At 33.4% G+C, this 27,857-nt stretch overlaps 1 protein-coding gene across 1 annotated transcript in view; it reads left to right on the top strand.

Moving 5' to 3' along the window:
- ADAMTS6 (ADAM metallopeptidase with thrombospondin type 1 motif 6) overlaps positions 1–27,857 on the top strand; it is a 226,177-nt gene that overhangs the window by 78,795 nt on the left and 119,525 nt on the right. The window contains exons 7-8 of the mRNA XM_054578414.1: positions 7,788–7,831; positions 11,956–12,061. Of these exons, the coding sequence (XP_054434389.1) occupies positions 7,788–7,831; positions 11,956–12,061 (150 nt within the window). The remainder of the gene's footprint in view (positions 1–7,787; positions 7,832–11,955; positions 12,062–27,857) is intronic.

Genomic DNA, 27,857 nt, shown 5'->3' with positions numbered 1-27,857 from the left:
ACTTGGCTGAATTATATTCGTGTTCTAGTGTTTTGTGGAAGATTGAACTTGTGAGGGATGAAATTGGATATTTTATTTAGCTGAGGAGATTTCTACACAAAGTGTTGAATGAGTGGCTTGGTTCTTTCTGACTGCTTATAATAAAATGTGAAAAGAGAGAAATGAATTATAAAAGGGATTGCTGAGCAACAAGAACTGGAACTGAAAGATCTGGAAAATCTTACCCTGTTCATATTGCAGAAAATGAGGAAGAATGTTCAGAAGAGATCACTAAGGATGTGGCTGACTGACTGTATCTGATAAGGAGGTCAGTGTGGGTATGAGCTGCAGAAATAATCAGCCATCAGAATAGAGCCAGCAATAAAGATGAGGTTATACCAGGAGAAACACTGCCAACTGGGACTAAAGGAGAGCAAATAGGAGGGACTAAAGGAGAGAAAATAGGAATAAAGGAAGGCTTTGAACATACATTATACCTTCAAAAAAAGAAAGTGAAAAAATATCCCAAAGACAATTCCAATATCATCAGGGCTTCCACTCTCTCCACAGGCCCCAAGTGCATGTCCTTGCAGGCAAACCTGCCTCCACTTTGGTTTTAAAGGACAGGATTGCGCTCCTGCCAAGCTGCATGGAGGGCCCTCGCAGAGAGCCAGAGGGGCAGCACGCTGCCAGTCGGAAGGGGTGGGGCCACCCCATGAGGTCATGGGGGGATGCTGTAACCCCAGTGGGTCCAGGATGCAAAGCATCAACCAAAGAGGATTATTCTCTTGCCTTAAGATTTAGTGAAATTTCCTATGCTACGCTTTGGATATACCTGGGACCCATCACCTCTTTCTTCCTTTTGATTTTTTCCCCACTGGAATGGGAACGTCCACCCAATGTTGGTCCCAAGACTGTATTTTGGAAATACACAGCTTTGCTGCTTTTACAGGTTCAGAGCTAGAAAGGAATTTTGCCTCAGGATGAACTGTACCTAGAATCTCACCCATATCTGATTTAGATGGTACTAAGAGGAGACTCTGGACTTTAGAGTTGATGCTGGAATGAGTTAAGATCTTTGTGAGATGAGTTAAGGTTGTTGGGATGGAATGAATGTATGTATTTTGTATGCAAGAAGGATATGAATTTGCGGTAGGGGTAGAGATGAAATGTTATGACTGAATATTGGTTTCCTTCTCCAAAGAAGTCCAATGAAGTCCAGTTCCCCAATGTGTTGGTGTTTAGAGGTGGAGCTTTTTGGAGATAATTGTCTTTAAATGAGGTCATGATGATGGACTCCTTATGATGGGATTAGTGCCCTAATTAGAAGAGGAATAGACACCAGAACCTTCTTTTCATAAGCAAGCACCAGTGAAAGGCCACATGAGCACTCAGGAGAAGGTGGCTGTCTATAAGCTGGGACGTGGGCTCTCACCAAATATCAGATCTGCAGGCACCTTGATCTTGGACTTCCCTGCTTCCGTAATTGTGGGAAATAAATGCCTGTCATTTAAATCACCCAGTGCATGGTATTCTGTCACAGCAGTCCGAATTAAGACAAGTGGTCTTATAATTTTTTTCATTTATCATGAAGAGTGATAAACATTCCTGTATATATTGGGTTAAAGTAATTTTTTTCTGTATTATTTTATTACAATTGTTTTGTTAACCGAAGTAAGTTTTTAAAAATCTGGTGCTTTTTGGTGCGTGTTTTAAAGAAAGCAGAAAATTGCTGTGTCACTATCATTTGGCTTTCACGACCACATGGAAGAGCCCTAGATGAGACAGCACAGTGCCTAGGACCTGTGGTTTGGAAGTAAGTCTGTGACTCAGTGTTAAACAAATGAGTCTCGTAGTGCGGATTTTGATTCATTCTGTTTTTAAACTAAATCATCGAAAGGAATGCTTTTTTGTAATGACTGTTGCTCTTACATAAGAATGGAATGTAGTTTTTGGAAAAGGTTTGAAGAAACCATCCAGGTATTTCATCATTGTAAGGTAGTGCAATATTTTGCAGACCTTAAAATGGAACTTAATTATGTGTTTTGGTCAGTTCCTTATGATAGTCATGCCTAGCCAAAAATCATTAGGAAATTAGAGTTGAAAGTATGTAAAGCAGAAATGTGTACCAATGTTATAGTAACAGATATTCAAACAGCCTCTCTGGTTTTGATCCGAGTCAGTCAGTCTTACATTGTGAGTTTACGGTAAGGCAGTGACAATGTATGCATTCATCTACCCATCCAAAAGCAGAACCCTGATTCCCTTTAGGTACTTGGCTTTGTGTAGGTTCCCTAAGATCATGTTTCTTAGTTCTTTTTTTAATCTTCCCAGAGGCCTTTCTTATTCTTTCATGAAGAGAAAACAAAACAAGTAACACAGTGATAAGGTTTTTTTCTATCCAATTTCAGAAACCAGAGAAACTTTTCTTATCATATTTCAGCTTTTCTATCACTTCTTAGAACCCCAGTGTAGTTTTTAGCTGCTCCCAAGTTTAGAGCTTTTAACCAAAGGCCTAAGTTTAGGTGCTCCTGCCACTTCTGGGTCGGGTAAGGTTTTTTTTAGAGATGTATTTGTTTGAAGGGTGATGAGAGTAGGCAGTGGGGAACTCCTTTGCCTTAGTCCTTCCTTCAATTTGTACGACACCAGTGGAAGTCCTAAAAGCACACCAATTATATCTTTGGCATAAAACAGGATTCTTTGCATTATTTTTCTTTGCAATTTTTCCTGAAGTGGCTCAGGTTTAAAGGAAAATAAGGCCAAATCATAGGATGGCAGAGAAAGTTGATAGGTTATAAGAGTGAACTTGATGCAAGGTAAAAATGAGAAAGGAAGGGGTGCGATGTGAAATTTGTGAGGATTAAATGTCATGATGTTGAAAAATGATGCTTAAAGGTAAGCTGTGTGAAGACCGAGAGATACATATGGGAACTGAAATAAGCTGGTTCACACTTGTCCTAATTTGAGAAATCATGATTTAAATGTAGTATAGCCTGAATTGGATAACTTCTCAAGATTCTTATCATCTGTAGAAATATGGGGCTGACAGCAAAGAGAATTTGTAGGAAAGAGTCAGAAATTTATACATGAAAAAGAAGGAAAAATAGTAACAACAGAATGGGTGTAATAAGGAAAACACACAGAAAGGAATTTTTATTTTTTTATTTTTTTTAATTTTAATTTATTTTTTCAAATACATTTATCTCTGCCTACCCTCCACCACTTTCCCTTGCCCTCTCCCTCCTTCCCTCCCTCAGCTCTTCCCCTTTGGTTTTGTCCATGAGTCCTTGCTATATGTTCCTTGACTTTCCCCTTCCCTTCCTTTTCCCCACCCCTCTCCCTCCTTCCCTCTTGTCTCTGTTGATTTCTTTTAAAAAAGGTCAAAAGTTTTTGAAAATTAAATGAATTAAAGCAATTTAATTTTTAAAAAATGTTTCAAATGATTACCTTGAACCTATGCTGATCATTTTATTATGTACAGATAACACAATGTTGAGCAAGCACACACAACCAAGATTTGGAAAAATATTTGTATTAATCAGTTCTGTATTGAAGTGGAACTTCAGAATAGTTGAGGAAGTTTACCTTTAAAAAAAACTTAAGTTTTTTTAGATTTGTCATTCCCAATTTTGATATAAATAGAACTTTATTTTATGTTACATAATTCATAACATAATGGGTAAGACTGTGTAAAGTTTTTAATCCATGGCTAAATTCTGCTCATGATTATAAGAATAGCCTAAAGAAGAGTAATCTTTCAGAAGCATATATGTATAAATTATTTTCTTAATAGTGGCATCAACGTTTTCCTTCCATCAATTAGGAATTTTTACTGTTTCAAATTTTCACACTTCCCTAAGCTAATTTGATCAGGAAAATTCTTAGGGTAAGTGAGCATTGCTATCAGTTACAATGAAAAGATTTAGATCAAATTCCACTAAGCATACAAATATTTATTAAACAAACAAGGAGGTACAAAATAGTTCATACTCCATGTTCTGTAGGCTTGACATTCCAGCTCTCTGTTATTTAGATGCTCTGATAACACTTTGCATAAAAATGCACTGAATAAGAACATGAACATATTTTTAGTCATAATTCTGTTACTATTATATTTGTCATCCGGCACCATGATCTCCAAACCAATGAGTGGACACACCAGACAAATGTCAGATGCTTTATCTAAGTGTGCAGCCTCCAAAGCTTGGTGGATCCTTGCATGTGTTCATGCAGAATGAGGGGTGCCTCTGAAGTGTTTTGGCTAATCTACAGGTCTGGAACACCACTGATTTCTTTAATGAAAAATACATTTTCAGTATTTACTAAACATTCATTGGGCTAATTATCATTTTTTTTGTGTGTGTTGATTATCAGAGACAGGCATAGCTGAAACACTTTTCTGATTAAAAGTTGGTTATATAGAAATGTATACAATATAGCAAAAATTGTGTTCTCCCTACTCTCCCACCTCTTCCTTAGATATCTACCATAATCCTCCCAGACTTTCATCTGAATACAAACTTATTTTGCATATGCACTCATATAAACATGTTTAATTATTTTTTCTTTTTTGCAAACTATATTCCAAATTTCTCTTGTCTGTAGGAAAAAAATCTGTTTTGGCATTTAGGGTATATAATAATCTGAGCCCACAGTACCATCTCTCTAAATTCATTTTTTGATATTTTACTCTGTCTAGTCAATGTCTCAGTCTCTCTAGACTTCTCATGGCTACCTGTGTGCACTTCACCCTTTCCAGACCTTGCTACTTTGATTATTCTGTTCTGTGCCTGGACTGCATGTACTTTTCTGTTTTATCTGTTTAAGTCTTAAAAATCTGTTTCAGATGTTATGTCCTAAATGAATGTCTCCTACTTTGCTATTGTGGAATCACTCCTTCCTCTGTATTTCCATAGTATTTTGTATATAATGACAATGGTGATGATCATCATTATAAGAGCTAATGAGTATTGGCTCTGCTGTGTGTCAGTGTGACTTTTTTTTACACTTATTTAATCATCTTTCCAAATTATTTTATAACTCGCCTACTATGTGTGCTTTTTAAAACAGACCACAACTAACTTATTTATCTTTAAATTCTAGTATATGGCACTATACCTGGGCATATGATAGGTGCCAAGCAAAACCACATATGAAAGAATGAATGTAAAAATGTTGCTTTTCAGTACTTGGTATTAAACATAATGCATAGAAAGCAATAATTGCTCTCTCTCTTTCTGAATAAAGAATAGAAAAGGATACAGGGTAAATTGAATTGAATGAAAAAGCCAAAAGGGAATGGCATGGCTTTTCCCTATAGAATATCCTATAGAATATTCTGTAAGTACATTTTAGAGGATTGGGGGAAACTGAGGAAAATGCAAACAGAATGATCTTAGTCTAAGATGCTTCATTTTGCATTATTTGTTGGTGGCTTTAGCCTTTATGCAGGTATTTTGGGTAGTTATGACAGAATGAAATAATATACATCAGAAGTGTAACATAAAAGGCCTAGGCAAGATGAGAGCAGTGAGAGGAGGTGAGAAAGGACTGCTATGTGGTGAAAATCAAAGTTACATTTGTCTGTGATCTTCAAACTTTTTGCTTAATTTACCTCCTAAACTGATTTTGAAAAATGATGTACTACTTTGCATATTTTAAAGTTGATATCTAAAATACTTTAATCATAAGCTTAAGTGGCTCCAGAGACTAGTTAAAAACACATTCTATGATGTATATATGCTTTAAATAAATTTTGTGAAAACATTGGAGTTGCCTATTTCATTGAATCATGAAAAACGTTCACCATATAATCTAATTGACTAAGTCTGTCTTCATTGCCAAACTACTTAGGTAAGTCAGACTTACTGTCTATCAATAGCGAGCCTGACTTTATTTTTTAGATCAAACGAATATGTTAATACATTCTAGGACAGCCATTTCACATCTGAATTTTAAATGTGGGGTGCATATCTAGACTGGTTTATAAGCAGCCAGACAGAGTGGTAAAAAGCAGGAGACTTGCCAGGATAAAATAAGCATTACCCCCTTCAATTTTTCTTGCTTTGCTCATAAGAGATTATCCCCCAGGATCCATGCATTCTTGAATTATCCCTTCGCATTGTGCTCAGTAGACTTGTATACCCAGGGGGGAATAAACCATAACAAGGTTTGGGATGGGTGAGAAGCATGCTTTCTTTTTTGTAAAGTAGAACAGGGCACTTGTGAAAGGCAAAAGAGGAAAGATAAACTGGTGGCTTGCAGGTGCATTCTCAGGCAGATCAGTTTTAGGAAAGAGCACATGTGGAAGCTGAGGATTTGGAAACAGGTTCTGCTTAAACATTTATATTTGGGTTACCCTTTATGAAAAGTCTTTGTTTACATTTTCTTGAAGACAGCTGGTATGGGTTGTGTCTATTTAACATCATAGGCATTACATACTATGAGCGCAAGATAAATTGATGGTGACACCCAAAATATACTTCCTGATGCTTTGGTAAACACACCAAGTACCCTCGCATATCTTACGTTCAAGAGTGTACCAGATACTGAAATCTGTTGGTTTACCAGTTTCAAGAGAAGAAAGAGGATGAGTGTATGAATGGTCAAAATAGAAAAGTTATGCAAGAGGAGGAAAAATCCCTTCCCTCAGACATTTGTAGGAAACATTTGTAGAGTTTGAACAAGAGGAAGATGAAGAGTTGATTAGGGGATTAATTACAAACCCCTTCTCCCAGTAATTTGGACTAACCATTATTTATTTACAAGAAAAGAAAACTTTTACAACTTGGATTTTCCTGCAGTTTGTGAAATTTCATTCTGTAACTAAAAAGCTTTTTATTTCTAGCCTAAAACATAGGCAAGTAAAAATATTCAGTCTTTTCAAAATTATTTTTCATTCTCATGTTAGAAACTATTTTTGATTTTAAAAACAAGTTTGCAAGAATATTTTTAAAATGCTTAATAATAAATGTTAACATCAATATTGATTTAGCATTCTGAATGTAACATATTTTAAAATATGCAACATTACTTTATGAACTCCATCTTTTTTGGATAATATTTATTGATTTACTACTTTTCTATTGTCGTTCAATTACAGTTGCCATCCCTCCCCCTGTCTTTTGTATTGAGTTATAATGCAATATAGCATTAGAATAAATCTGACCAATATTAGGAAAGCTTCCTAGAGAGCTATTCGTTTAGTTGTTTTAAAATCACTTAAAATATTTGCATTTTAACCACACAAAATTGCTGGTATACAACCAGGAGAGCTATGCAATATCAATTTTATTCCTATTGCTTGATTGCTCTAATTTAAAATAAATAAATAAATAAGAACCTGAGTTAAAGTGGAAAGAACTCTACACAGTGCTTGTAACTCAGAAGTGTAAGATACTGTCTTTGGCTATAATACGAAAATATTCCAGCAGGTTCAAAAGAGACTGGGAATAAAAAGCTACCCATTTCCTTTGTGTAGAAGCAGTAGCAATCTTCACACAAGCTATTCTAGCTTCAAAACAGTAAGGTAGATGGTTTTATGGAACTTGCAATTACAAAAATCCACTTTAACCTTTCTTGCTTGCTGGCAGGTGTCCCACTGGCTCATAGCCAGAGCTGCGAGTGTAGTGCAGCCGGCGGTGTCCCCCAGGGGGCTGAAAATGCCAACACTCCAGCTGGCTGCTCATAATTGCACTGATTGTGGTCTGACAAGCAGAGCTCCAAGAGAAAAAAATGTGATGAATATGTGAAAATATTTTACAAATTTGATCACATTACAAATTTAATCTCTTTTTTTTTCTCTATAGATATGATATCTGCACTTATAAAAATAAGCCCTGTGGAACTCTGGGTAAGTGTTTTAAAGGGAAGATAGTTTAAATTGTCTCTTTGGCCCAATGACTTTACTCTTTATTATTAATTTGGTCATTTTCCTTTCTGACACTTGTGAAATTACTCCTATAAATTGTTAAGCCTGACCTTTGTGGATATGTCACTTACTAGGAAAGAAGTAGAATGATGATTAAAAACAACCTAGAAGATGATTAAAATCATCAAACAATAATGATAAATCAAAAGTTTCCACTCGTTTTCACAGAATACATCTCTGAAATGTATTTTCCAAAAATACCAAGGAGTTTGAAAGCAAATGAAAGCAACCAGCATCTTCAAATTTTAGGCAAGGAAAGGAAATGAGAAAAAAAGAAACAACTTTGGAGATGTTTAAAGAAGAGGCATAAAGAAGAGTATTTTTGGGGGAGGACAATTTAGTAGAAATAGTATATCCCCATAAATTATGATATTATTGGAAATTTTTAGTATCTGAAAAAGAATTTTGTAAAATATATACAGACAGTAGTAGAGAAGACAGGATTATATTTCTTGTGTGCCCCCTCCAAATAATTTTTTAAAAGCATTTCTGTAATATTGTAGAATTAAAAAAATCACAGTATGTTGCAGATCATAACTTTATAGTGGAAAAAGTTAACTGCAAATACAAGTGGGGGGATATGGTAGCTTTCAAGTAGACTGAATTATTAAGGAAATAGAGTTATTTTAAGACACAGGAACTTTTTCTATGATAATTTTTTAGTGTCATGGAGACATTTTACAGACTCAGAAGATAAGCAAATGAAAGTGAATTAGTTTCTCCATGATGTCTCAATTTTCTTATCTGGAAAGGAATAAGTGTAAAATCTATCTCAATGTACTTCAGAAGAATTTTTTAAAGATCAAATTAAAGTAGAGGTGGGAAACAAAGGTATTACCCAATTTCCTAGGGAGTTCAATGAGTCATCTCATCAGAGATTAAAATTTCTCTTGATGGTTTTACCTTGCCTTCCAGTCTTCTCCTACCTCATTTCCCTCAGGATTTATGGCAAAAGGAGAAATCCCAATTAGCCAATGAAGAGCATTATGGTGGAGAAGTTTGATAGTTAAAAAGCATAATGCAGAAAGAGCACTCTGCTGAGAGAACCCACATCAAAAAGATTTTATTTGCAGGGTTTTAGGATAACAAGAGCAATGTAATCCAATGGGCGGGACCTTGAACTGGAAAGCAAACCACTGGCTGTGACGGTTTGAGCGCATCACCTTTTATAGTTTATTTAGCCTTTTGAAACTCAATTTCTTTATGAAGTAGGAGTAATATCTGCCCTTACATTATGTATGAGGATATTGTTAAAATTATTTAAGAAAATATAAAGATACTTAGTGAAGCAGTATTATAATAAGAAATAAACTTATTATTTAATGTGGAAATTATACTGTTTAGCTTAACTTTTCTATTATTCAAATTCTGTAAGCACTTACTAAGTGCTTAATCAACTTTAAACACAGTAGACACTGTGTTTAGCCTCAGTGAAGTTAAGCCTCAAAGAAGGTACAAGCTAGAGCTTTTGTGAGGAAATATATACATATATGTGTATGTATGTATATCATATTCTGCTTTTTGAAGATAAATTATTTACAGTAAGATATGTTGTTCATTGGAACATTAGTAATAACACTGCATAGTACTTTTATTGTCATTTTTGCCTAAGTAAATTTGAGGTCTTTTTCTACCCTACCTCTCCTTTTATATATTTCAAAATAACGTGTTCAAATTTTTATAGCTTATTAATTTCTAGAATTAATACATGTCAATGCATTTTCAAACTCAATGCAATTTTGCAAATTATAAATCATTGTAAATTTTTTTATACTGTTTCATAGTAGAAACTGAATGAGCTGTGTCTGTATGTATTTGTTGACCCTATGTGGAAGAATCAGGTTTTTTTCTTTTTGACTGGTCATTCTAGTAACTTTCATGTTGGTTTTTATGCTGATTCTTGTATATTCTTTTGCTTACTTAGTAGTTCTGACAACCAATTTTAACTTGGCTAAGTAGATTTAAGGGTGCAAACTGTGGCCATCAAACTGAGGAAATCTAAATGACCCAAATAGTAACCAAACCCCTATTAACACAATCACACATACGAACTTTGACAGCTTCAATTTTATAGGAATACAGAAAATGGTGGGGGGTTGTGAAAATACATTAGCATTTCAAGTATTCTTTTAGTTAAGATTTACCTTTATATTTTCAGCAAGTAGTAGTTACTTCCCAAATATTCCCTTTCTTAAATTGTTCTTTTAGTAGAGCTAACAATTTTATATCAGATACAAAGGTATATCGGTGGTTACAAATAAATACACCTTGGGGAGTCACTGAAACTTCTCAATTAAAAATGCAGCCTCATGGCACATACTAAACAACAGCAAACAAAAACCTAACCAGTGGAATAACATATTTATAACATATTAAGGAATGTTAATTTAACAATAATTATTCTTATTAATATTTTTTTAAACCCACTTTATAAAGCTCAAAACACAAATTGTTTCAAGGGGCTTTCTCTTCCTATATCATGGATCCTCTTGAGCCCAGTAGCTTAAAGCCATATAATATAGCAAACTTTTTGTTTTCTGTTTTCTGTCTCTCACTCTCTTTCTCTCTCAGTGGAGTTTGAAAGTAACATTTATTAAATATTTTTAATTAACCAAAAATGTTAGGCTACCTTGCCCTAACCAGTTCCTCTTTTTACATGCTCTTCTCCAGATCCCAAGGCTCCTAGGTGAATAGAGAGCGGGACAAGGGTAACACTAGTGTTTATAGTGACTCTCTGAGGCAGAAATGAGCCTCTGTGCCAACTCCTGCCTCTTCCACACTGAACAGTAGGAAAAGTAAACAATCTATTAGCAAATGCAGCACTAACCTCATCTGTCTTCCAATGTGGCTATTATGTGGATACTTTATATTAGAAGATCCGGAGGAATAATTTCTAGAGCTCTCTTGTCAGTAAAATATGAACTGAATAGCTTTTACTGTTCCAAATTAGTGCAACTGGGAAATTGCACCTCGCACAGAACATTGTTTATTGCACTCAATAAATATTCATTGAATTGGATTAAGATCATGTCTGTTGTGAAGATAATTATTACTATGTAGGTGATGATAGTAGATTACAAACATATGAAAAGTTTTTACTACTTTTCCTTCAAATTCTTCTAAATAATGTTCATTCTTATGTTTGGTAAGTATGCTTTGGCGCCTGTTTCCTTATAACACATGACATGGTATCTTCTGCATGAAAACGATTTTTTCTAAGCACTGTTTTAAAGTTATGTACTAATTCACAGAGCATGATATTCATTTGGAAGTAAATATTAAAGCTTTTACATACTAAAATTCCCAAGGGAAGACTACTTTGAGTAACATAACATTTCACTAGAATCAACGAATTAACACCATAGTTTTTCTTTATTAGTAAAATTCTAATGCATTGAAGGGGGATGGGAGCGGGAGAAGTACACTGAATGTGTGAATGACTTTCCTACCATTAAAACACTTACATAAATTGTTGCATCACTATCAGGACTAATTTCAAAAGGTTAAAAACATGCACCAACCTCCTATCTTTAACATTTCTCCTTTTCCTTTTGCATCATTCATTTTTGTTTTATAAAACTGTCATTTTTAAAAAACCATTTGGGATTCCCTTTTTTTGGTAACTAAAAAGTTGCTTGTATATTTTTATGAACCCACTAAACTTAAACAGATCTCTTTAGAAAAATAATGTGGATATATTTTGCTTTCTGCAGCCTAAAGAATGTTAAAATAGAAATGCTTTCTTGAATTCCCTCTTCTGGCTCAAGTTACTAGGTGGTCCCAAGTTACCAGAAGTAAAATTTATAAATCTAACCCCTAGTCTAGACATTTTCCAGCACTGACTGCAGTTCAAAAAATATTAATGTCTAGCCGGCAAAGTGAAACTCCCCCCAGTGATTTTGCAAATGACTAGAAAGTTAACCTTTTGCCAACTGCTCCTTCTGTGCATGGAGGTTATTAAAAAGAATCCAGGCATTTATAAGTATGGGCTTTTTAAGACTGAAACACCTTGGCTTGACCCTTTGTGTCTCCTTCTGTTTATTCAGGCTTGGCCTCTGTGGCTGGAATGTGCGAGCCTGAAAGGAGCTGCAGCATTAATGAAGACATTGGCCTGGGTTCAGCTTTTACCATTGCACACGAGATTGGTCACAAGTGAGTGAGTTTAAGAAAATCAAAATAAATTGTAGAACTCCATTCTGTGGAGCAACTCGTAACTACTGTGTGGAACGCATGTGCTTAACCATATTTTACTGCCTTTTTGTCTGGTTTCAGTAGAGAATGTTATCATTTAGGGTATTGGGATAAATCATCTTAAGAACTGGAGACTTGTTAAATAAGCTTTCTGATTCATGACTGGTGTGCTCAGGGCGGTGAATACATCACACTTAAGCTTTGTGATGTATGTCCATTGGAAATAATTTAGCTTTAGAGTGGTCTACTCAATACTCGGTTCCTCAAAGTGAAATTGTTGAAATGATCTTTCTTTTCCACAAATGATAACACCTAGGTATTTTAAAATCATCATTGATACCACTTCCATAAAATTTACTTTGTGTTTTCACCCTTCATATAGTTTCTGAGCATATCTTTTTCCAAGAATAAAAGTTGTGCAGTGATTCCTATGTAATTTGTATTTTCAGGTGTACTTGCATGTCATTGAAAAAAAAAGCTGGGGTTACAAGAGTAGTGAGACATCATCCTTACTACTTTTACGAGGATCTAGAGTTTTAAATATTTGTTTTAAATAGATTTGGCTAAAAACTGTCCTATTCCCCCCTCCCCCCTGTAATAAAAGCCTTACTTTCTTTACTACAAACAACAGGCCTGCTCATGTGGAGGGAGAGAAGTTTGAAAACTTTAAAAGGAGAGTCAAACATTTTTAAGTCAAACAAGCAGCCTATTTTCAAGAACTCCTGACATTTGTATGATTTAAATTTTACAGACTGCTTTTTTTTTTCTTTTTTGGTAGAGAACAAATAAAAACGAATGTTTATTATACACTTGCCTCAGAGATCATTCCTGAGATAAATTTGTAGTTCAGCCCTTTTTTTTTTTTTAAAGGAGAGTAAAATTGGGTCAGTCTGTTGCATTATTTGGAAAATTGCAATTAAAATTTTTCCAAATTGGTATTGATTTATGTGTAACTTCAATTAACTGGCAAGTTTCAAACCTGGATTGCTTCAGACATGGGGAAAAGTCAGTATTACACTTTTAATAAAATCTTAAAAATATTGATATTCTAGTTTCCATTACAATAAATAGCATGGGGACGAAAGGGAAAAGCCCTCTCAAGCAGTCAGTTTATCTTCAACACACTTAAAAATTTAGCTTGTTAATGACTGTCATAATCTTATGCAACTAGACTGAATGTAATAGGTACTGTTAGATTCAATTAAATTAAAGGTAGGGCAAGTAACATAACATGGATGAATAATGTAGATATGAGAACAGTTAACTGCATGCAGTTACAAGTTAGTCAATGCCATCATACGCATTCCAAGTCCTCTTCTTGTATGTACTTAAATAGCCGATGTGAGTGTCTATCTCTGTATCTTTTAATAAGATTCTAACTGAGTTACTCTCAGGCTCCCTAGATTTTTGTTGTTGTTGTTGGCCTAATAGGTAATTCCTTTTAATTTTTCCTAAGGTGAATGGTTTATACCTTACATAGAAGAATTGTGAAAGAAATAGAATATATCTTTCAAGATTTATGTTCCTTGGGATAATTTTATTTCACTGCTAGTCCTTGTCTGATAGTGTGAGTGTTAAAAATGATGTGGGGAAGATCCATAAAATGCTTTATAATGAGAGCCATAAGAATTGCTTCCATTTAAAAAATGTTATTTGACAGATTAGAAAACAGCTTTCTTTCTATGTCCAGTGGATTACTATGTATCTATCACCCTTTTCCCCAGACAACTAAGCAGGATGTGTTTAACAGGTTATCTTTTTCAATATGTTAAATGGTTATTTGGTCAGTTAGGGAAAATCTATTTCATGGATAAAGAGCCCTTTACCTACTTTGAAGATCTTAAGGGTTAGCTTTGAGGAACTTAGCAAGTTAATTTTAACAGAATCCATGTCATTATAATATGGTGCTTTCTGTTCTTCCTGAAACAAAGCAATAGCCATGATAAACAATCAAGTTTACTTTTCAGATAAAGTATAATGAACTTGTGTAACTTGTATTGTTTAGTAGGATGTGATATGATGATATCTGCAGATTTATCACAGTGAAGAATATTTGACCATAAATTACTAAGAAGAGTTTCTACTGAGTCTTAGACTTTGTGAAAATAGTCCACCTTTTAAAGAATTGTGTAGAATATGTTTTTGTGCCCAGTGTATACTTGTGTAGGGATATAATATCCATTTTAAACAGCTATAGGATAACTTTTTTCTTAGGCTGGGCCTTAGTGACCACTTTTATTTCTCTCTATGCCTTTGTGAAAGTAAGTTAGTTTTTTTGTCAAATGAAAAATTGAGGTTCATGCTATTTTTAAATGACATGTCTAGGTTGAATATAGGCTATGAGCCAAAAGCACTTAATGAAAGAATATAGAAAAGAATGTTCTTTGAAAGACTTTTTCATTAATTATGTTGTTGCCATAAGTTTGAAAAGTTGAAAAATTATGGTGTTGAAGAGGGGTGTGAAAACTTCAACTAAACCTCTAGTTATATTGAGAAAACTATCTAACGTATCCACATCGTACAAAGATAATCTTTAGAAGAGATCTTAAAACTATTCCTTTTAAGGGATGCTCATTGAAGCATACAGGTCTGAAGTGACCGGGCCGCTAAGATTCACTTTTAATAGAAAGGGAAAAAAGAGAAAGATGAAGCAAGAATAGCAACATGTTGAATTTTGTAATCTTCAAAATGTGTGGATGGGAGTTCCTTATGCTACTCCCTCTACCATTGTATATGTCTGATTTCTTTTTCAAATAAGAATAGGCCCTAAAGCCATAAATCTTGTATATGTGACAACTCATTTCTTAATTAATAGTGATTGAGGGAACTATAAATCTGATTTTGAGAAAATTTAAAGAAGTGTTACACGTTGTATCGGAAGCTGCAGGCATATATTGGCCTTGCTTTTGGAAATCGATGTCAGTGTTTGGTTTTACCAGTAGGGATACGCTTTCCAAAGAAGACTGGCTAGGAGATGAAATTTTTTTTAAAAGGAGAAATGTGGTAAGACTTCAGGATAAAATTGTAAATTAAATTATGTTTTAGGAAGCTCCCATTACTGTTTTATTTCACTCAAATTTCCCTTTTTCTGCTGAAAGTACCTGTGTTTTTAAATGCTTGAACAGTGCTGTGCTTTCATGATAGAAGGCTAATAATAAACATGCACCAAAGTATGTGGAACTTTAATACCTTTGTCTAGTTTTGGTATCAAAATAATGTTAGTCTTATAAAATGAGTTAAGAAGTGTTCTATTTCCTGGGAGTTAGCTTTCCCATGAGTGTATTTGAAAACATTACCTAGGTATAATTGAAATACAATAAATGTGCTTCTATATAATTTGTGTGCAGTTTGATGAACTGTGACAAATGTATACAAACATGTAACCATTACCACAATCAAGATACTTACATTAACATTACCTAAAGAGTCCCCATATTCCCTTTTATAGTCAATCACCCTGCCCCTTCTTTACCTGGCGCCAGGAAACCACAGATCTACTTTCTATCATAGATTAGACTTGTCTTTTCTATAGTGTCATTTAAATGAAACTTACAGAGTGGATACTCTTTTGCATCTAGGTGCTTTCCCTCAGCAGTGTTTATTAGATTCATCCATGTTGTGTATATGAGTAGTTTTCTTTTTGTTTTTTTCTGGATAGCATTTCATATCACAGTAGCACATATCACATTTTAGGCTGTTTATATTTTGTCTGTTATGAATGGGGCTTCTGTGAACATCCAGGCACAAGTGTGTGTATGGAGATTGGGTTTTATTTCTCTTGGGTGATACTGCTGGTTAGTATGGTATGTGTTAGGTTCACTTTATAATAAACAAACTATTTTTCAAAGTGATTATACACCATTTTGCATTCCCACAAACAACCTATGAGCGTTCTTACTATTTCAGATCCCTGCCAACATTTGTTATTGTAAAGTATTTGTGATTTTAGTCATTATCATGCATTTTAGTGGTATCTCATTGTGCATTTAATTAGTTGATTATTTTCCGATAACCTAATGATGGTAGTGATGATGGGCATCTTTTCATGTGCTTATTTGTCACTTATTATCTTCTTTGAATGTCTATACAAATCCTTTTTCAATTTCTTAAAAAAACCTGAGTTGTTCTCCTCTTATTGACCTGTAAGCATTATGAATAGTAAATTTTGGGTAAAAGTTGTCATCATAAATACATAATGTGAATATTTTCTCCAAGCTTGTTGCTTGCCATTCATTTTTTAATGGTGCCTTATGAAAAACAGAATTTTGATGAAGTCTAATTTAAAATTCTTTTATTTATGATTTATGTTTTATGTGTACTAAGAAACCTTTATCTAATTCAAGTTTGTGAAAATTTTCTATTTCTGTCTAGAAGGTTTATATTTTTAGCTTTTCTATTAAGATCTTTAAAGCTTTTTTTTTTTTTTTTGCCTGAGTTGAGGTAATGGTTGAGTTTCCTTTTTCTCTCATGAATATCCAATTATTTCAGCACAATTTGCTTAGAAAAATTAGTTGACTTGTGATTTTCCTTTAGAGTCTTTGTCTATTTTGGGTATCAGAATAAAGTCAGTGTTATAAATGTTTGATGGAATTTACCAATGAAGACATCTGAGCCAGGGAATTTTCTTTGTGAGAAAATTATAAATTCATAATTTAATTTTTATTAAATATAAAGTTGCATTATCTAAATCTTTTGAGTCTTTTTTGTTAATTTTGTCTTTCAAGTCAATTAAAAAAACAGTTCTTGCTTTTATTGATCTTTTCTGTTGTTTTTCTAGTCTCCCTCATTTATTTCTGCTCCGTCTTTGTTATTTTCTTCCTCCTGTGAAATTTGGTCTTACTTTGTTCCCTTTTTCTAGTTTCTGGAGGCATTAAGTTAGGTACTATCTTCGAGATCTATTTTTCTTTCTCAAAGTAGGCATTTATTACTATACACTTTCCTCTTAGAATTGCTTTTGCTGCACTCCTTAAATTTTGGGATACTATGTTTCTTCCTTTCTTGTGTGTGTGTATGTGTGTGTGTGTGTTTCCATTTATGTTCGCCTCAAGATAGTTTAAAAAATTTTTTTTAAGAGAGAGGGAAAGGGAGGGAGAAAGAGAGGGTGAGAAACATCAATGTGAGAGAGAAACATCTATTGGTTGCCGTCCATATTTGCCCTGGGGAAGCCAACACTCAACTCAGGCATGTGCCCTGAGTGGGATTCCAACTACCATCCTCTCAGTTCCAGCTGGGGCAAGATAATTTTTAATTGAAGTTTTACTTCTTATTTGACTCATTAATTATTCAGCAGTGTGCTGCTTAACTTTCATGTATTTATGAATTTTTCTGCTTTTTTCCTGTTGTCCATTTCTAGTTTCATACAATTGGGGTCAGAAAAGAGACTTGAAATGATTAGTCTTCTTAAATTTGTTTAGACTGGTATTGTTATCTATTATATGATCTATCCTGGAGAATCCATGTGCATGAGAAAAATTTGTATTCTGCTATTGTTGGATGGAATGATCTCTATATATCTATTAAGGACATATGGTACACAGTGTAGTTCAAGTCCAGTGTTTCTTGATTTTTCTATCTGAGAAGTTATCCATTGTTGAAAATGAAGTATTGTAGTCCCCAACTATTATTGTATTGCTGTTTATTTCTCCTTTTTGTTCTGTTTTTTGTTGACTTTATGTATTTAGGTGCTCCAATATTGGATGCATAAATATTTATAACTGTTATAATCTTCTGATGAATTGACTCCTCTGTCATTATATATGACCAACTTTGTCTCTTGTTATACAGCTTTTTAGTTAAAGTCCATTTTGTATGGTATAAATTTAGCTACCCCTGTTCTCTCTCCCTCTTTTTCTCATCCTTACCAGAGAACATATTTTTCATTGCTTTTAGAGAGAAAGGGAGAGAGAGAAACATTGATGGGAGAGAGGAACATTGATTGGTTGCCTCCTGTCTCTGCCCAGATTGGGAATCAAACCCACAACCTACATATGTGCCATGACTGGGAATTGAACCCACAACCCTACGGTTATGGGACCATGCTCCTACCAACTGAGCTGTGCCAGCCAGAACACCCCTGTTCTTTTTTTGGTTTACATTTGCATGGATTATCTTTTTCCTTTCCTTCACTTTGAGCCTATATACATCTTAAGGTTAAGTCTCTTATAGGCAGTGAATAGTTGAGTCCTATTTTTTAAAAATCCATTCAGCCACTACATGTCTTTTGATTAGAGAATTTAGTCCCTTTATATTTAAAGTATTTATTGATAGGTTAGTACTTAGTAATGTTATTTAACCAATTGTTTTCTGGCTGTGGTAATTCCTGTGTTTATTTATTCTTCTTTGTTGTCTATGTGAATTAATGATTTTCTGTGGTGGTATGCTTTGAAACCCTTCTCTTCATATTTTGTGTATCTACTGGAGATTTTTGCTTTGTGATTACCATGAGCCTTACATAAAACATATTATAGACATAACAGTCTATTGTAAATTGATCACAACTTAATTTTAATTATATAAAAAACTTCACATTTTTACTCTCCCCAACATTTTATATTTTAGATGTCATGATTTTTATATTGTTTATCAATTAACAGATTATTTTAATTTCAGTTATTTTTATAATTGTATTTTAATATGTTCTTTAACTTTTATACTAGCATTAAATAATTGACATACCTCTGTATTAGGATATTGGAATCTTCTTAATTTGACTTTATAGTTGCATTTACCAGTGTGTTTCATGTTTTCATGTTCCATATTGGCATCCTTTCATTTCAGCTTGAATCACTCCTTTCAGAATTTCTTGTAAGTCAGGTTTAGTGGTGATGAACTCCCTCCGCTGTTTTGGTCTGGAAAAGTCCTTACCTCTTCTTTATGAAGGGCAAGTTGGTCAGGTGAAGGATTCGTAGCCGGCAGTTTTTATTCTTTCAGCCCTGGCTGGTGTAACTCAGCGGGGTGTCATCCCTCAAGGCGAATGGTAGCCCGTAGATTCCTGGTCAGGGCCCATGCTTGGGGTGAGATTTCGGTGCACAGTCAAGGTGTGGGAAAGAGGCAACTGATCGATGTTTCTCTCCTTTTTCTCTCTCCTTTCCCCTTTCTCTCTGAAAAATAAATAAGTAAAATCTTTTTTAAAGTTTTCTTTTTCTTTTTGTACCTGAAATATATCCCACTTCCTCATGGATGAGAGGTTTCTGCAAAGAAACCTGCTTATAGTCACTGAAGGTTCTCTTGTATGTGAGGAATTTTTTTTTCTTGCTGCGTTTAACTTTGTCTTTGATTTTAGACAGTTTTATTTTAATTTGTCTTGGAGTAGATATATTTAGGTTGAAACTGTGTGGGCACATATTAGCTTCATAAACTTAGATGTCCACATCTCTCCTTAGATTTGGAAAATTTTCAGCCATTCTTTTTATAAATAAGCTTATTGCTTTTTTTCATCTTCTCTTTCTGAGACTCCAATAATGCATAAATAATTTCTTTTAATGGTATTGTGTAATTCACATAAGCTTTCTTTCCTTTTTTCTCCTCTGAAGGGATAATTTAATGGGCTTGTCTTCGAGTTTTCTGATTTTTCCTTCTGCTCTGTCAAGTGTGCTGTTGAAGTTCTTTACTGAATTCTTTAGTCTTTGTATGTTCTCTGTATTTTCATTGAATTTCTCATTTTTTCATGCATCATTTTTCTAATTTCCTTTAGTTATATATCTGTTATCTCTTAGGACAGTGGAAAGTCACTGAGTAATTTTGAATATAGATGCCATGTTCAGATTTTCATTTTAGATAATTTACTCTAGAAGGAGCATTAGATGTGGCTTTCACACAGGGGCATGGCTGTAGCGATTAGTTCTTTTTATATATTGTTGGATTTGATGTGCTGGTATTTTGTTGAGGATTGTTGCAAGAGAGATATTGGCTTTTATTTTTATTTTTTGTAATATATTTACCTGATGTTGGTATTAATATAATTATTTATCCTACTTCTGATATTCATTTTACATGTTTGTACACCTTCAGATATGGCCCCAGAATTGATGGATGTTGTACGCTGTTCTTTTTATTTTTTATTTTTTTTCATTTTTTCTCTCTTCATTTCAGGCTGGGAAGCTTCTGTTGACACATTATCAAGCTCACTGATTGTTTCCTAGCGAGGCCAGTCTATTGCTGATACCATTAAAACATTTTATAATTACCTTATAATTTTTTATTTCTAGCATTTCCTTTTGATTTTTGTCTCATAATTTTCTTCTGTCTATCTTACCTACCTGCTCTTGCATATTTTCTACTTTTTTCCATCAGAGCTCTTAACATATTAATCATAATGATTTTAAATTCTCTGTTAATTATATAATTTGTGTCATAGCTGAGCCTAGTTTTGATGCTTATTTTGTCTCTTTTAATTGTGTTTCTGCATGCCTTGCCATTTTTAAATTTAAAACTAGACATGATGTATTGGGTATTAGGCACTGAGGTAAATACTCCTTTAATGTAATGTAATAGGCATTCTGTCAATAATTGTCAATGAATGAGTGAGTGCTGAGTGTTTATATTGTAAGCTCTAACTCTAAAATGAAATGTGTGGTTCTTTTAAGGTTTTTTGCCCTTTGGAAGAAGCAAATGGACTTTTTTCTTTTGGGATGAAAATATTTTTAGTCAATGGAAAGTGACTGAAGCTTTTAACTCTGTCAGATGATTGAGCTTCAGAGCTGTATAGTACCATTGTTATTTTCCCAAACTACTTATACCATGCATGATAATACTATTTTCTTATTTCTCCCATTCATATTATATTTTGTGAACTCATGATGAAATTTTATATTTTTCAAATTGTAACATATTGCTGTTATTATTACAATGTTACTCCATTATTATCTTTTTATAAGTAAAACATTTTGGTTGGTGCCAGTAAGATGTCAAAATTATGTTACTTATATGTTGACATACACACATACATTCACATACATACACACACGTATATTATATATACAATGTACATTTTCATATATAGGCAGTGTCATATGTAGACATATTCCCAAAGTAGCTAAACAATGATAATAACAAAGACTTTAATACATAAGTTATTTTAATAAACTATAACAATCAAATTATTTCAACAATTCAGCCTTTGTCATGATATACATTAATGACAAAAGTAATAGATAAATACAGTCAAATCATTACTGAATTAAGTATTTGGAATTATAGAATAAAGTAAGTCTATGTATGTGTGTGTGTATTACAAAAATAATAAACCTACTTAAGTAGAATTTAGTTACTATCAGTGTTAGGAACTTTGATTAGTCATTCCCTTCATTTTGCTGGAAAAACAAAGAAATCTATTTGTAGACAGATGCCATCATACTAATTGATTGATATGAATTTCAGCTGGCATAAGCTATTCAGTTACATTTTGTTCATAGTACAAAAAAGATTATAATGGCAAGTTTCTCTGTTCCAGCGACCTTCCCTGTCTTTGCTTTATTTCACACACACACACACACACACACACACACACACACACACCACAACAAAAACCTTAGTATATTTTTAATATTCAATTTCCTCTGGTCCCATCCATCTTTATAGTTAGATGAAGGAAAAAAAGAAGTGTAAAATAGTAGTAGAAAAAGTGTAATTTTTTAATAGTTATTTCACTGACATACTAAATGTGAACTTGGCTTACACACGTGTCATACAGTCTAGATTCTGTTAGGCATGACTCCTCCTATTAGGAAGCTATTTAAGCTTCCTAAATAAGTCCAAAGTCTTGAGTTCACTTAGTTTAATAAACTGTATATAAAATCCAAAAGTAAAACTGAATTCCAAATTCTGTTTTAGAAAACACATGAGCAAATTGTAATAACTATCCTATTGGGTAACTATTAAATCTAAAAATGTTTGCCAGATGTGACTATAGAAGGCTCTGAGTATATCCATTAAATTTTGTCTTTGCTTTATTGTAACAAGTGCTTCATTGCCAAGATCAAAGAGATCTCGATAAGATCTCTTATCTGTGATAAGAACAGATCAAAGAGATTACAAATGAAAAGTAATTTTTAAGAAAGATGTCCCTTTATCCCCTTATATTTTTTCTTCTACAATGGGAAGCCTAAGTTTTGAGATTTTATAGTTGTCACAATGTAGACTATGCCATCACTTGTAAAGTTTCTTTTTTTAAAAAGAACTTTAATAACTTTAAAACATTAAGAAACTTTTCTTTAATTCTTTAATTATATATGTGTTGTCACGTTGCAGAACTGAGTGAGCATCTATTTTTTCCTGTAGTGGCTGAATTTAAAAGTACATGCTCTGTGTGGTGATGATTGTTTAACAAAATGCAAGACAATGTTTAAAAACTATGATTATTTAAGAAAATATGATGTCGATATATTAGTGACACGATAAAATTAAGATGGCATAGATTAAAAAAATGAATTAGGCATTTTAAGATTTTTCTTAGCTATACAGATCTTCTGTTGGGTTTGAAAACATCTGTTATGGTTTTAAAAACAATCTCCCAACTAAATGCCTATTACATTTATACTCAGTAGTCTGTATTTATTCTTTTATTTTTAAATCTTCCAAAAGAACAAATAAGAATTGTGTACCAAAACCAAGCATAAGCTATTATTTTATAATACAAAATACATTATATTGCTTTTGCAGTAAGTGGTCATATATGACCACTTATGTGGTTAAATGATGTAAAATATAATCACCAATGAGCTGCCTCTAATATGTCTTTAAAATAAAATAACATAAGGAATTCTTTCCTTATATATGTCTCTTCATATATGTATATAAGGGGATTCTGTTTTGTTGAACATAATTTCAAAGGAAAAATATCATTTTTATAGAAAACTAATGTACTATAGAAACATATTTGGGAAAAGCACGTGTGTCAATAGATTGATGTGTATGATAGACTCTGAGTCACAGAAGCTTAAATTTAAGAAAGTTGAAACATTTTTTCAATTATCGGTGACATTCACTATGATATTAGTTTCAGGAGCACAGCATAGTAATTAGGCATTTCTATAACTTACGAACTGGTCCCTCCTATTACAGTAGCACCCATGTGGCACCACACGTAATTAGGTTATTGAATATATCCCTATGCAGGACTTTATTTACATGCTGTGCCTGTCTTGTAACTGCCAGTTTGTGCATCTCAATCTTTCACAGAAGATTAATTTAATGAATAACCTTTATTGCACAAATTTTTAGCGTACATAACAACCACCTTGTCTCCAGGTGGTGATGCCACTTACTTTGATCTAAACTCTCCTCTTTCCCCTTTTATTACTTATATGATTGTATATATTTTTATTACATTATTCATCATCGAAGGAGGCATATGCATATGATGCTTTCCAAATTTTGTCTCTCATGTTTTACATTTTGTCCGTAGGTAGTCTTTCACTCATGCACAATTTGATTCCTAAGATTTAATGAGCACCTGTTCTATTTACCTAACATAGAAGGTATTGTGAATATAGTGGCAATGAAGACAAATCTCCTATCCTGAAGGAACACATCCTTTTTATTCACTTAACTCTTTTCCTCCTCTTGATCAATTTTCCAACTCTTGATCAATTACTTCAATAACATCTAATTCTCATTCATGAATTAAAACAAAAAGCAAAACTGCTAGGCTGAGGTTATATAGTGATCATGGTATATCTTTATGAAGGATAACAAGAAAAGCACAAAATTTTAAATTTAGACTTAACATAATCAGAACCATTTACCTGTAGAACGTTTTGATAGTACAAGTCACTTTTAGACCTTCTTCAGTAACTTTTCTTTATCTCTTCCTTTATTAAATATAATTTTCCACAAGTAATATTAATTCCACAGAAAAAAATGTTAAATGTATTTCAATTGTTTAATTGTTAATTCTAACAGTGTTGTCATATACTGTTTTTCATTTCAGAGGCAAAGACTTAGTCTGCAAAATAAGATAAATAGGCTTTTGTAGGGGCTATCCTGGACATATAACAATTTATACCATTATTTCTGCAGCAAAATGTTCCAAGATCCCCAAAGTCAACTTTAAAACTTTAGAATTAAAAAAATTTCAATTTAAAAAACCAACTCAGCTGTCTTGCATCATTGGTTGGAGAGGAAAATTCAGTTGCTAAGTTTTAGAATAAAGTATTTTGTATATATTTGATACATGTTATTAACTATATAAACATTTAAAAAGTATTTTATTTTAAAATATTTTGCACAACTGTGTATGTGTGTGTATTATAACAGACATCTATATGCACACTACTTGGATTTAACAAATGTTAATATTGTCCCATGTGTCTTTTAGGGCTTTTATTTTTGTTATTATCCGAGGTTCCATTTGCCAATATCATGCTGTTTTAATGACCATAGTTTTATAACAGGTAGTGAAGTGAATGATTACTACAAAAGTCAAGATAATCATTCTCTCTCAAAGGAGAAAGAAAAATGTAATTATGAAGGTGAACAAAAGATAAGCTTTTATTATTCCAAAGATGTTCAATTTCTTAAATTTGGTAGAGGTAACAAGGATGTTTGCTCTATAATTATTCTTTAAAGTATAAATATATGTATTATTCTCTCAAGTATGTATGATATACCATATATATTATGTGAGAGTCTAAAATTAACCACTAAAACAAGACAACAAAATATAATTAAGAATTATGAAAAGGGAGTTAATTGGACTGGTGACCAGTTCCAGTTATGTTATGTGCATTGCCTGGTATAAAACTCAAATGCTGTTAATAAACTATCAAACTTTTACATTATTTTTAAACAAAGCTGGTTTATCTTGTAGCATTTTTGTAAGAATGATTTATGAGATCTCTATTCCTTGAGTTCTTGTTCAAGATGATTTTATACTCAGCTTGGCTGAATGCAAGATTCTTGCTAGGCATTACTCCATGGTGTGCTGGTATTAAATGTCACCATGGAGTAATCTGAGGCTAATATGACTGTTTTACAATTAGATAATTTGTTCTTTTGCCTCAGTTGCCTACAATATATCTTATTTTTGAAGTCCGGCAAGTTTTCTATTATGTGCCTCAGCATGGATTCATTCCGGGTCAGTTTTTCCTAGGACGCAGTCTGGTGCACTTCAATCAGATTTTAGCCATTTTTACTTCTCAAAAATTTTCATGAATTTTTAATTTGCTTTTCTATTTGTTTTATTATGGTATTGCTTTCCTTTGGGGACAGTAGTGATTTATATGTTGGATTCCTTTACTTTGATCTTTTCAACTCTTTATTCACTTTAATTTTGCTTGCTTTTTTCACTCCTGTGAGAAATGTTTTTAGCAGGAATATTTTGTTAAAACATTACTAACAAAACAAATTTTCTTCTTTTGCTACCTCAACATGCTCTTTTTCCTCCATTATTTCCTCTGACAGTTCATGTTTCTATCTCCTGTCCTGCCACATCATTCCCAATTACTTTTATCTCTGCATGAAATTCTTGTTTTTATAAAATACTGCCTTCATTAGTTTGTTCAAATTAGTGTGTCCAGTTTTTATCTTTTCTGTAGGAACATTGTTTTCCTGCTGTATCCATATTCCATTTGCATTTTCTTGTGTTTTCTTTTTAACATAACATATTTGTAGATTTATTTCTTGTTTCCTCTGAATCACACGTTTTTGAATGAATTTGATTTTTCTGGATACATTGTTTACAGAAGTTAACGTTAGGTAGGGGCCAGAGCTACTTTCTCAGCAAGCATTTATTAATGATAAACAGTATTGTATGTGACTCAAATGTTTTAACCCTGTATTTCTTCATAAAACTGTGAGCCAGGTACAATCCCTCACCTTTCCTTATTGACAGACTGCTTTCCTACAAAAATGCTTCCTACAGTTAGCCTTGTCTCCTCTTCTGACAACTAGAACAGGGGAGTGTATTTTAGCAGTTGGCACTTCCATTCCAATTGTTCATAAGAAGGTATTGTTGGTTGTGCCCCTCAGAGCATTACACTGAACTTTGGAGCAACGTACTGTGGTCCTTTTAGCTGAGTTTATGTGCTGGGTCTTTCTGTATTTGTTTGATTTTTATGTATTCAGTCATCCTTCCACATACATTATTATATTGTGTCTTATGGTTGTTTTCTTATTGCTTTGGGTGATATCTAGAGGAAAAGGGGGAAAATCTTTTTACTGAACAATGTAGAAATAAAAAATGTCCTTTAAACTTTTGAGATAGGAACTCAATACTAAGATAAAAGAAATGGGAGGTGTCCACTGGGAGGTTTAGTGGAAAATCTTCAACATACAATTTATTTTAGGGGAAGGCAGCAAAACAAAAAGCTTACTGTGTTTTAACAGATATTATTGAGAATTTGGGCTTCATTTTCTGAAGAGCAAAGACTAATTTCAAGTACTTTGCTTTAAAGATCACTTAGTTTTTCATGTTTGGGTATGTTATCCTATTCAACTATCATCTGCTCTGATTGGATTTGAGATTTGACTTTACCCTACTTGTAAGCTAAGTTACCTTATTACTGTTGCATGGTTGCTATCAAAATATATGAGATTCCTAGGTCAGAGACAAATGATTTTATCTTTACCCCATGGCAAACAGCATAAGCATCAGCCCACTTATTTTGGTTCCTCTTGGCCCTGAATCCCACAGGAACAACACAATATAGGTTTTCATCAAAACTGAGAAAGATTGACTTTGGGGTATCTACCACTTTTATAGCAAATACAGTAGTCCCCCTGTCTTCAGGGGCTACATTCCAAGGCCCCCAGTGAATGCCTGAAACTGTGGATAATACCACACTCTATATATAGTGTTTTTTTCCTATACATACATGTATGCATACCTATATGCATACCTATGATAAAGTTTAATCTATAAGTTACACACAGTGAGATAGTAAGCCACAATAAAATAGGGCAATTATAACAATAAAATAAGGGTTACTTGAACACAAGCACTGCCGTATCATGATACATAGTTGATTTAATAACCAAGATGGCTGTTAACTGATTATTTTGTGGGTAGCATATACAGTGTGGATACACTGAACAAAAATTTTATTCATGTCCAGGGTGGTGCAAGATTTCATCACAGTACTCAGAATTGAAAACTTATCAATTGTTTGTTTCTGGAATTTTCTCTTTAATATTTTTGGATTGTGGTTGACCACAGGGGACTAAAACCACAGATAAAGGGGGACTACTACAGTAAGTAAATCAGCTCTTTATCCAGACAGCAGTGTTACCTCGTTTCTTAAAGTTTTCCTGAGAGATGACCTGGGTGAAGAGTAAGCCTTGTTATTTACCCACAGTAAAGTGGGTAATCGCAAGAGACCCATGGAAGACTGTCTCTCCTAACTTTCCCCCTCACCTTTCGCTCTCACTGTGTTCCTAAAACCCTCCACAAATGAGAAACATTATTTTATTAAATACATAAAACCAACCATGGGCATGTTTTCTTGCTACTGCTGTTCACTCATCAGGGTGGGTCCCAGGTTCACCAACTTTCTTGTTATTTCTTTTTTAATATTTTTTTAAACTCAAGAGCAGAGAGTTGAGTTTATTTTACACTTATCCCACTGTCTGTCCATCCATCCATCCATCCATCCATCCATTTATCTATCCATCTCTTCTTAGTTCTTGGCACAACATCATTATCAGTCCTGGGAAGGAATCTTCTGATTTAATATGTACATATATGTATTTATTTCTCTATTTCCATTTCCCACTCCCATATGTTCACTCCCATAGATAGCTACTCTGATAATTTTGATAT

This window comes from Pteronotus mesoamericanus, unplaced genomic scaffold (assembly GCF_021234165.1).
Source record: "Pteronotus mesoamericanus isolate MK-2021 breed Mesoamerican mustached bat unplaced genomic scaffold, CSHL_Meso_final contig_50, whole genome shotgun sequence".
In the NCBI taxonomy this organism is placed as follows: domain Eukaryota; kingdom Metazoa; phylum Chordata; class Mammalia; order Chiroptera; family Mormoopidae; genus Pteronotus; species Pteronotus mesoamericanus.
This window is presented reverse-complemented; position numbering and strand designations above follow the sequence as displayed.